The following is a 12,146-nucleotide window of genomic DNA, read 5'->3' as shown; positions in this document are numbered from 1 at the left end:
GACTTTCTTCTCATCTGATAAAAACTTCCCTAGTAGTCAACAGGTGCTTTATCCTTGGTACTTTATTACTGTATTGCTGCAGATCGTTATACCCCTCTCATCCATGTACTTCAGGGCTTGTATGTATCAAGCGTCTTAGGGGTGCTGATCCATTGAGATTTCCGCTAGGATCTGTTATATTCTAAGGAATGGAGAGGGGGGGACCTGATCGTAGATCAACCCTCCTACTCTCTCCTATCAGACTATGAAGGCTGATAGAGAGGATGGTTTCCATGACTTTAACTGAGGACGGACACATGGTAAGTCTATTCGCTCCTGTGATTCCTGCCTGCCTTGAGACGAGGTGCAGTTTGTTTAACAGGGTCTATTTTTCACCTTGTGCTTCCCCCTGTGTATTTATAGAAATCCCCTTTCTCCACTGAGCTCACTTTTGACAGACCGTCTCCTAAGCTCATCTTTGGCATGTCCTTTTCGCACGGCTGCCCACGAACCAACTGGACATTGTCATGGGTGGACGACTGACCTGTCTCTGATTTAGATGACCTGATGGACACATTCACTCTCAGGCCTCCACCCATGACAACACCTGCACCCACCCACACATACTCAGGGCCGGCTCTAGCTTTTTGGAGGCCTGTCATGCAAAATAGTATCCCCCTGCCAAAAAGTAAATTACACAATAGAAAAAAGAAAGTCTATATACAGTGTGTGCAAAAGGCATGAGGCAATAAATAGGCTATAGGAGCGAATAATTACAATTTAGCAGATTAACACTGGAGTGATAAATGAGCAGATGATGATGTGCAAGTAGAGATACCATTGTGCAAAAGAGCAGAAAAGTAAATAAAATAAAAACAGTATGGGGATGAGGTAGGTAGATTGGGTGGGCTATTTACAGATGGACTATGTACAGCTGCAGTGATCGGTTAGCTGCTCAGATAGTTGATGTTTAAAGTTGTGAGGGAAATAAAAGTCTCCAACTTCAGCGATTTTTGCAATTTGTTCCAGTCACTGGCAGCAGAGAACTGTAAGGAAAGGCGGCCAAATGAGGTGTTGGCTTTGGGGATTATCAGTGAGATATACCTGCTGATATACCTGCTGGGTGTTGTTATCGTGACCAGTGAACTGAGATAAGGCGGAGCTTTACCTAGCATAGACTTATAGATGACCTGGAGCCAGTGGGTTTGGCGACGATTATGTAGCGAGGTCCAGCCGACTAGAGCATACAGGTCGCAGTGGTGGGTGGTATAAGGTGATTTGGTAACAAAACGGATGGCACTGTGATAGACTGCATCCAGTTTGCTGAGTAGAGTGTTGGAAGCTATTTTGTAGATGACATCGCCGAAGTCGAGGATCATTAGGATAGTCAGTTTTACTAGGGTAAGTTTGGCGGCGTGAGTAAAGGAGGCTTTGTTGCGAAATGGAAAGCCGATTGGGGATGTTGAATGAGTCTGGAAGGAGAGTTTACAGTCTAGCCAGACACCTAGGTGTTTATAGATGTCCACATATTCTAGGTCGGAACCGTCCAGGGTGGTGATGCTAGTCGGGCGGGCAGTGCGGGCAGCGAACGGTTGCATTTGGTTTTACTAGCGTTTAAGAGCAGTTGGAGGCCACGGAAGGATTGTTGTATGGCATTGAAGCGCGTTTGGAGGTTAGTTAGCACAGTGTCCAAGGAAGGGCCAGAAGCATACAGAATAGTGTCGTCCTCGTAGAGGTGGATCAGGGAATCGCCCGCAGCAAGAGCGACATCATTGATATATACAGAGAAAAGAGTCGGCTCAAGAATTGAACCCTGTGGTACCCCCATAGAGACTGCCAGAGGTCCGGACAACATGTCATCCGATTTGACACACTGAACTCTGTCTGCAAAGTAATTGGTGAACCAGGCGAGGCAGTCTGATATTGAAGAAGTGAATGCCTTATTTAGGCTGGAGTCTGGAGTTAGTCACCGTAGCAGGCATGTGCTGGTTATCTACAGTGTGTTATTCCATCATGTTTCCATTTAGGTTATGATGATGACGTAATATGCTTTATCGTCAGATTGCAATGGAAGATTGAGTCATTGTAAAATGTGGTGGATTCCTGTTTTTGGTCCATTCTGACACATTCTTGATATGTCTTTGTAATATTCATGCAATCAGTCCTTTTTATCAGTTAAGTCCTTTGGCGAGTTTCACCACACTGTTTCACCACACCGTGTGACAGGAAAAATCTAACCAATTAACATACACAGAAGTAGGACATAATTTTCTAACATATTTTCTCTGTCTGTTTCTCCAGGCTTTGGAACTGAGGCTCCAGTCAAACTCTGCACTTCAACCCCATTGCCAACAGAAACTCTAAGGTGGAGGAAACCATTTTGTATGCACTTTTCACTTGTCATATTCTAACATATACAGTAGACCCATTTCACAGTCGTGTTGTGGCACGCACAATTATGCGTCAGAAAGAGAGTGTTTTTATCAAAGAAAGTGATTGAGCCAACATTAAACTTCAGATGAACGTTAACAAATGTAAGGTCATTTGATCAGGTTGTCATAGCAAACGTTACACATTGTAATCCTGAAGAACATGCTATCGGCCTCATGTTGCTATATCTGCTACATCATCAAGATAGGGATAGACAAGGATAAGGGTAGGTTCTTCAGACTGGTTTAAGATTAATTCAGACTGGTTTAAGACTAATTCAGACTGGTTTAAGACTAGGCTCCTGATGAGATACCCAGGCAGGCAGAGTACCTCCTCTATGAAACCAGAACAGTCCCCAGTCCGGATACAACCCCCACTGGCACCACAACACAGCACAAGGGCCACAAAATACTGCAGCTTTTAATGTTTACTGGGTAAAATTAGCCCAGTAAGCATTAAAAGCTGACATGCTTGGAGCAGCTTATCCTAAGATACTTTGTTCAAATGGCAGAACGGAAGAACTGTAATACCTACATTCAGGAGTCCCTCCCTCCTATCCTGATGGAATTAGTGTACTTCTGTAACTGACAGCTCGGTTTCTGTACCCATTCAAAGCTGGTCTATGTCAACATTCTCCACCCTTTTCCAAAACTGTGCACTTGCACACTTCCTGAAATGGATTTAACAGTGTTAAACATTCCTTTCTACCAATATGCTCACACCAATCTAACGCCATTACATATATCATACTAAAGCAGTCGAACGTAATATATCATACTATACGGGTCAAAGCAACCTGTTGCGATCAAGACGTAGGATATTATACGCCCTATAATTCCTATTATATTGTATGACCGCTCTTACATTGGTAGGCAAATGTAATGTAACCTAACGTAAAGTAACATAATAAATGGAGTGGCACGGATTTTAGTCAAATATAATCCGTTTTGCTCTGAGGCCAGGTTGGAGTGGAGAATCAGAGATACATTAAGTAGAGCGTGTGTGCCATGTTAGGGTTAGGGGTTCACCTAGTTCTTAGCTAGATCCCTCTTCCCTCACGGAAGTCGAAGCACAGTACAAAATTACCCGAACTGACCCTGGGGACTGACAGTGTGTTTATCCACTTAAAGGCAGTAATAGTAGTAGACATGACGGTGTCTTCACAATCTTAAAATGGTTTATCAAAGTCAGCAACTTAGTGGCCTTGTGGTTAGTGTCAGCTCTGAGATTGGAAGTTTGGAGGTTCGATCCCAGCTCGGGTCATACCAAAGACTCTAAAAATGGAACCCTATGCTTGGCACTCAGCGTTAAGGAGTTGGATTAGGGGCCTGCGAGAGACTAGTGTGCTGTCCAGGGGGTGTACTTGTACATCAAGCTGCCTCACGCTACAGAAACATGAGATAGTATCATTTCTTTTAGTCATTTGACCAATATGTGAGATGATATATCCAGTATGAATTTGTGTGGCACCTTACTGAAGACTGGTATACAACTTATATACAGTACATCTTCAATAGCAATAGTCTCATGATAAGATGCTATATTATTTGGAACTCTTTTACTTTCAGCTTTCAGAACGACTTTTCCTTCGGGGACAAGACCGAGCTGGTCAAGAGTGCCACTGATATCGATGCCAATCTTCTGTCAGTCCTACCCAAGGGTGAGCTTCTTCCCAAACACAGACAGCATCCCAAATGGCACCCTATTCTATATACAGTGCACTACTTTTCACATGTAGTAAACTATGTGTAGGGGATTTTAGTTATTGCGATAGGAGTAATGAACTAACTAACAGATTACTGTCGTGCCATGTTTTGTAATATTTTACATATATTTTTTCCCAGTTTCAGAATTAAAGAAACATTTTGAAAGCGTTGTCTCGAGTGATTTAGAAATGAACAGGTATGTTTGCATATGTTGAAATCCCTCTGTCCCTCCTTTCCATACATCCTTCAGTTTTCATCAACTCTCGTAGTTACCTCAGACCGTTTCATGTTGTTATTGTGTATGGCTGCAAAATTCTGGGAATTTCCCAACATTCCCAGGTTTTCCTTATGTCTTGCTTACTCCATTCTAATTCTGGGAATGTTCCAACTGAGATCTTTGGAAAACCTGGAATTTTGCAAACCTCTCCTGTATAAACAGGAGTCACTGTTGAGTACCTCTTTACTGAGGAATGTGGTTGTTTTTCATGATTATGTTATATTTTGTTGGTGTATTTCCTATGCTGCCTTGATTGTGCAATTGTTGTGTACTTGTTGAGAAGCAGGGCGCCCTTGCAAAAGAGACTTTAAAAAAATCATAATTAAAAATGGCAATATATGATATTATCATATATACATGTATCTATATCCCTCTCTGTCTCTGCCTGGTATGAAGCAGGAAGGAAAGGATAGCCAGGCGCCTGGAGGGTATTGAGAGTGAGGCTCCTCTTGCCCTGATACCTAGCTGTGCCGGTCTGGTGGCCAACCGCATGCTGGAGGAGGACCCACCACGATACACCCGGGCCTCAGACCCCTGTGAGCCAATCATGGGTACGTATACTGACCACACAAGGCAATGCAAGCCCTGTATGAAACATATACTGTAGGCTTGGCCTACTGTACTTTGATTTTTAAGCTCCTCGTAAAGAAAAGGTGAAGCCTCATAATGTATGCTAGTGAGGGGGAATGCATATGACACCTAGACCCTTATTCAGAGCATGGGTTGTTAGGTGCTGATTATTTTGGGATGGAGAAAGATTATATTTGGGAGAGAGGCATGGTAGGTCTGCATGTATGTTTAACTGTGTTTCTGGGTTTCTCCTGGTTCCACAGTGAGATGCCATGTCATGTTTGAGACATCGTTGTGTTCATATGATTTAGGGTACGTCCCAAATGGCACCCTGTTCCCTATATCAAAAGTGGGGAACTGTAAAGGGAACAGAGTGCCATTTGGGACAAACCCTTACTGTGTGCTTGTCTCCCTCCTCGTTCCACAGTGAGACGTTACAGCAGAGAGCAGGTGGAGGCCCCACAGATGCCGGTGTCCTCCCCAGACAGACAGTCTAGGACCCGGGGCAGACCGAGGGACCATCCTGGACCGGCCGCCCACCCCCATGCAGAGCCTGTCCTATCTCCTTCCGGGGGCCCTGTGGACCCAGCCAGCCTCAGTTCCAAGGCCGAGCGGATCGCCCGCTACAAAGCAGAGCGCCGGCGCCAGCTCTCTGAGCGTTACGGCATCCTCTTGGATCAGGAGATAGACATGGACTACAGTCCTCGCTACTCATGCTCACGTAGAGAGTCTGACGCCTTGGATAGAGTGGCCCCAGCAGTCACAGAGCGTAGGAGAGACAGAGATAGAGAAAGACAGGAGGTGGAGGAAGGAGGAGGAGGGCGGGAGAGTTCCCGCAGAACTCCCTACAGCTCTGGAGTGGGCAGGATCTACATGCAGGCTCACCCTGCTGAGCCTTCTCCTGGCCACGCTCCTGCCTCAGGTCACGGTCCAGCCCATGCAGGCCCTAACCATACTCAAGCCCCTCTGCCCACCCGGGAGAGGGCCGGCACCTTCTCAGAGCGGGAGAGGATGATGAACCTGGAGAACTACCGGCGGGCCCAGGAGAGGACAATGCCAGGGGGCCTCAGAGGAGCCAGTAACAGGCCCCATGATCATGCCCAGGCCCCCTCCATCCAGCAGCTCAGCCCTCCTCTATCCAGGGCCGCCTCCAGAGAATCCTGCAGCGTGGCGGCCATCCCCAGCTCCCCTCGTACGGCCCGCCGGGCCTCCCTGCCCTCCACACGCTACGGCATCTCCCCCGGGGACCTGTTCATCGAGCAGCAGGCTCAGGCCATCCTCAGCAGACAGGGGTGAGTTCAGATCAACTTTGATGTCATACTGCACTCTGTCTCCAATGAGTTTGATCTCTGTGCTCAGGTTGCTTTCAGTATGAAATAGGTGCAGGTGCTGAGTACAAAAAAAACGAATGTAAAGATATTGGCACAGTGATGAATGCTCTCACTGTCTCTGGGGTGGGCGGAGTGGCTTGGGTAAAAAACAGGTTGCTTTCACCATTGACTGACCACTTTAAGGAGTAGTTGCAGTATTTTGTTGCCCTTGTGTTGTTGTTTGGTAACAGTGTTTTTGTGGTGCCAGTGGGGGTTGTATCCGGACTGTGGACTGTTCTGGTTTCATAGAGGAGGTACTCTGCCTGCCTGGGTATCTCATCAGGAGCTGCAGAGGGGCTACAGGGTGGGTTTTTGTGGGGGTAAGGGGGCCATCTATGATGGGGGATTTGTTAACTTGGTTGGGTTTCACAGCTTGCCCTGTAAGGGCAGACCCATAGAGTTAGAGTGCTCATCTTTGCCTCTTAAAACAGGCTTTGTGCCAAGTGTGCCCTCTATCCAACTCTATGGCCAGAGCAGAGATGGTAGAGAAAGCAAGACATCTCACTAGCTAATCTTTTCTTGGCAGGTCAGGTGAGGCGAGCAGGGAGGTGACAATAATTATACCAGTGCCAGCTGTTATTGGGCAGTTTCTCATTGAAAATAAATGCTTTCTGTGTAAGTGGGCCTTAACTCTCTCGCATGAACATGCCAGAGATTATGGAGAGGAATCGTGAGCTCATGCAGGAAAGCATGCTCACGCGAGAGAGGGAACGCCCACTTACAAAGACAGGAACCTTGAAACATTTTTCCAATGGTAAACTGCCTGAGTAAGACATCTTCATGTATTCACCATCTTTGGCCAGACCAGAGAGAGCGAGTGGACAGGGTCTACATTTCTTCTTGTAGCATTGATTAATATTGATATTTCCGAAATAGTGCACTGCTTTTGACCAGAGCCCTATGCGTCCTGGTCAAAAGTAGTGCACTATATAGTTAATAGGGTGCAATTTGGGACATAACCACAGTATTATAGTAGTCCTAATGACCCAGCACCATTCTAAGCTATGTCGTCATCTTCACCACATTGGTCCTGTAGCCTGGCAGTGTTGTCTCAGAGCGACTGGTCTCTCCAGACAGACTCAGAAGATGATGCTGCTGGCACTCAGTCTGTCGTCAGTTGGCCTTCCAGGTACTGTGGTAGGAACATACTGTAGGGCCAGACCTGGGTTCAAATACTTTCCGTATTTGCTTTAGCCTGCAGGTCGGTGGGGTTTGTCATTTAGAGACTTTATTATTGGTTCTATTGCAACAGGCAAGTTCACTCAAGCACATATTTGAAATGATGTCTAATGGTATTTGAACCCAGGTCTGTGTACCGTATGTGTGTGTGTGTGTAGACCCCAAAACATCTACCTAACACATCCTCCCAACAGATAGACAACCTATATCATTTATATGATAATATCTCCTGTATTATATATTACTATATAATCATAGTAATCATTCCCCTTTGTCATCTCCAAGTTAACTGGTGTTTTCTAGTTCTCCAAGTTAACTGGTGTTTTCTAGTGTGAGGTTTGGATTGCAGTTCTTTAACTCTCCTTCCCAACCCCCTCATTTTTCAAATTAACGTTTGGTCTTCTCATCCATTTGAATGATCCTTAAAACTTCTAAGGATGTTATCTCTCAAATGTCATCAAGCGTCCTCATCAGGGAATCCGATGGAAACCTGAATGCACACAAGTAATAGAAGTGAATGCTTTGGTCACACGTTAGTGATTGGTCAGATATGTAGTATACAGTAGTAGGACAAGCACTTCCAGTCACAGTGTAGGGTGCTAGATGCAACTGACATGTTGAGTGTGAGAGAGCGAGAAAGGATGGAGGAAGCTTGCCTTGAAGCGCTAGGCATCTTGCCATGACATGCGTTATCTGAATTAGGCCCACAGAATATCTCTCCCTAATTTCTGAATTACACTTGTAACGTGGTCAGTAGGCAAAAGTAACCTATGCTTCAGAGGGGAGGGGCAAATAAAATAAAATGTTATTTATCACATACACATGGTTAGAAGATGTTAATGCGAGTGTAGCGAACTGCTTGTGCTTCTTCTAGTTCCGACAATGCAGTAATAACCAACGAGTAATCTAACCTAACAATTCCACAACTACTACCATATACACACAAGTGTAAAGGGATAAAGAATATGTACATAAAGATATATGAATGAGTGATGGTACAGAACGACATAGGCAAGATGCAGTAGATGGTATAGAGTACAGTGGGGCAAAAAAGTATTTAGTCAGCCACCAATTGTGCAAGTTCTCCCACTTAAAAAGATGAGAGAGGCCTGTAATTTTCATCATAGGTACACTTCAACTATGACAGACAAAATGAGAAAAAAAATCCAGAAAATCACATTGTAGGATGTTTAATGAATTTATTTGCAAATTATTGTGGAAAATAAGTATTTGGTCAATAACAAAAGTTTATCTCAATACTTTGTTATATACCCTTTGTTGGCAATGACAGAGGTCAAACGTTTTCTGTAAGTCTTCACAAGGCTTTCACACACTGTTGCTGGTATTTTGGCCCATTCCTCCATGCAGATCTCCTCTAGAGCAGTGATGTTTTGGGGCTGATGCTGGGCAAGACGGACTTTCAACTCCCTCCAAAGATTTTGTATGGAGTTGAGATCTGGAGACTGGCTAGGCCACTCCAGGACCTTGAAATGCTTCTTACGAAGCCACTCCTTCGTTGCCCGGGCGGTGTGTTTGGGATCATTGTCATGCTGAAAGACCCAGCCACATTTCATCTTCAATGCCCTTGCTGATGGAAGGAGGTTTTCACTCAAAATCTCACGATACATGGCCCCATTCATTCTTTCCTTTACACGGATCAGTCGTCCTGGTCCCTTTGCAGAAAAACAGACCCAAAGCATGATGTTTCCACCCCCATGCTTCACAGTAGGTATGGTGTTCTTTGGATGCAACTCAGCATTCTTTGTCCTCCAAACACGACGAGTTGAGTTTTTACCAAAAAGTTATATTTTGGTTTCATCTGACCATATGCCATTCTCCCAATCTTCCTCTGGATCATCCAAATGCTCTCTAGCAAACTTCAGACAGGCCTGGACATGTACTGGCTTAAGCAGGGGGACACGTCTGGCACTGCAGGATTTGAGTCCCTGGCGGCGTAGTGTGTTACTGATGGTAGGCTTTGTTACTTTGGTCCCAGCTCTCTGCAGGTCATTCACTAGGTCCCCCCGTGTGGTTCTGGGATTTTTGCTCACCGTTCTTGTGATCATTTTGACCCTACGGGGTGAGATCTTGCGTGGAGCCCCAGATCGAGGGAGATTATCAGTGGTCTTGTATGTCTTCCATTTCCTAATAATTGCTCCCACAGTTGATTTCTTCAAACCAAGCTGCTTACCTATTGCAGATTCAGTCTTCCCAGCCTGGTGTAGGTCTACAATTTTGTTTCTGGTGTCCTTTGACAGCTCTTTGGTCTTGGCCATAGTGGAGTTTGGAGTGTGACTGTTTGAGGTTGTGGACAGGTGTCTTTTAAACTGATAACAAGTTCAAACAGGTGCCATTAATGCGGGTAACGAGTGGAGGACAGAGGAGCCTCTTAAAGAAGAAGTTACAGGTCTGTGAGAGCCAGAAATCTTGCTTGTTTGTAGGTGACCAAATACAGTGCCTTGCGAAAGTATTCGGCCCCCTTGAACTTTGCGACCTTTTGCCACATTTCAGGCTTCAAACATAAAGATATAAAACTGTATTTTTTTGTGAAGAATCAACAACAAGTGGTACACAATCATGAAGTGGAAGGACATTTATTGGATATTTCAAACTTTTTTAACAAATCAAAAACTGAAAAATTGGGCGTGCAAAATTATTCAGCCCCCTTAAGTTAATACTTTGTAGTGCCACCTTTTGCTGCGATTACAGCTGTAAGTCGCTTGGGGTATGTCTCTATCAGTTTTGCACATCGAGAGACTGAAAATGTTTCCCATTCCTCCTTGCAAAACAGCTCGAGCCTAGTGAGGTTGGATGGAGAGCATTTGTGAACAGCAGTTTTCAGTTCTTTCCACAGATTCTCGATTGGATTCAGGTCTGGACTTTGACTTGGCCATTCTAACACCTGGATATGTTTATTTTTGAACCATTCCATTGTAGATTTTGCTTTATGTTTTGGATCATTGTCTTGTTGGAAGACACATCTCCGTCCCAGTCTCAGGTCTTTTGCAGACTCCATCAGGAGTACATTCTTCCAGAATGGTCCTGTATTTGGCTCCATCCATCTTCCCATCAATTTTAACCATCTTCCCTGTCCCTGCTGAAGAAAAGCAGGCCCAAACCATGATGCTGCCACCACCATGTTTGACAGTGGGGATGGTGTGTTCAGCTGTGTTGCTTTTACGCCAAACATAACGTTTTGCATTGTTGCCAAAAAGTTCAATTTTGGTTTCATCTGACCAGAGCACCTTCTTCCACATGTTTGGTGTGTCTCCCAGGTGGCTTGTGGCAAACTTTAAACAACACTTTTTATGGATATCTTTAAGAAATGGCTTTCTTCTTGCCACTCTTCCATAAAGGCCAGATTTGTGCAATATACGACTGATTGTTGTCCTATGGACAGAGTCTCCCACCTCAGCTGTAGATCTCTGCAGTTCATCCAGAGTGATCATGGGCCTCTTGGCTGCATCTCTGATCAGTCTTCTCCTTGTATGAGCTGAAAGTTTAGAGGGACGGCCAGGTCTTGGTAGATTTGCAGTGGTCTGATACTCCTTCCATTTCAATATTATCGCTTGCACAGTGCTCCTTGGGATGTTTAAAGCTTGGGAAATCTTTTTGTATCCAAATCCGGCTTTAAACTTCTTCACAACAGTATCTCGGACCTGCCTGGTGTGTTCCTTGTTCTTCATGATGCTCTGTGCGCTTTTAACGGACCTCTGAGACTATCACAGTGCAGGTGCATTTATACGGAGACTTGATTACACACAGGTGGATTGTATTTATCATCATTAGTCATTTAGGTCAACATTGGATCATTCAGAGATCCTCACTGACCTTCTGGAGAGAGTTTGTTGCACTGAAAGTAAAGGGGCTGAATAATTTTGCACGCCCAATTTTTCAGTTTTTGATTTGTTAAAAAAGTTTGAAATATCCAATAAATGTCGTTCCACTTCATGATTGTGTCCCACTTGTTGTTGATTCTTCACAAAAAAGTACAGTTTTATATCTTTATGTTTGAAGCCTGAAATGTGGCAAAAGGTCGCAAAGTTCAAGGAGGCCGAATACTTTCGCAAGGCACTGTACTTATTTTCCACCATAATTTGCTAATAAATTCATAAAAAATCCTACAATGTGATTTTCTGGAACTTTTTTTTCTCATTTTGTCTGTCATAGTTGAAGTGTACCTATGATGAAAATTACAGGCCTCTCTCATCTTTTTAAGTGGTAGAACTTGCACAATTGGTGGCTGACTAAATACTTTTTTGCCCCACTGTATATGTACTGTACGTGTGTGTATCTTGGTATATATTTTTTACATTTTAATTTCTATTATTATTATCATTATTGTGTTTTGTGGTGGGGGGTGGGGGGAGGTTGATGGGGATGGTGGAGGTGCTGGGGGTGTCCTATTGAGGGTTGATGGGGATGGTGGAGGTGCTGGGGCTGTCCTATTGAGGGTTGGCGGGGATGGTAGAGGTGCTGGGGGTGTCCTATTGAGGGTTGATGGTGGAGGTGCTGGGGGTGTCCTATTGAGGGTTGATGGGGATGGTGGAGGTGCTGGGGCTGTCCTATTGAGGGTTGGCGGGGATGGTAGAGGTGCTGGGGGTGTCCTATTGAGGGTTGATGGTGGAGGTGCTG

At 44.7% G+C, this 12,146-nt stretch overlaps 1 protein-coding gene across 7 annotated transcripts in view; it reads left to right on the top strand.

Moving 5' to 3' along the window:
* The window catches only part of LOC139376360 (supervillin b), a 70,879-nt gene that overhangs the window by 18,036 nt on the left and 40,697 nt on the right, over nt 1-12,146 (top strand). For 5 of the 7 annotated variants that reach the window (XM_071118808.1, XM_071118803.1, XM_071118802.1 and 2 more), the window contains exons 2-7: nt 2,281-2,344; nt 3,978-4,069; nt 4,254-4,311; nt 4,789-4,943; nt 5,390-6,254; nt 7,369-7,461. In XM_071118808.1, coding sequence (XP_070974909.1) covers nt 2,281-2,344; nt 3,978-4,069; nt 4,254-4,311; nt 4,789-4,943; nt 5,390-6,254; nt 7,369-7,461 — 1,327 coding nt within the window. The remainder of the gene's footprint in view (nt 1-2,280; nt 2,345-3,977; nt 4,070-4,253; nt 4,312-4,788; nt 4,944-5,389; nt 6,255-7,368; nt 7,462-12,146) is intronic. The other 2 variants (XM_071118805.1, XM_071118804.1) reach the window with 1 other exon arrangement.

This window comes from Oncorhynchus clarkii, chromosome 20, assembly GCF_045791955.1.
Source record: "Oncorhynchus clarkii lewisi isolate Uvic-CL-2024 chromosome 20, UVic_Ocla_1.0, whole genome shotgun sequence".
In the NCBI taxonomy this organism is placed as follows: domain Eukaryota; kingdom Metazoa; phylum Chordata; class Actinopteri; order Salmoniformes; family Salmonidae; genus Oncorhynchus; species Oncorhynchus clarkii.
Note: the sequence above shows the minus strand (reverse complement) of the source record. Positions and strands in the feature narration are given on the sequence as shown.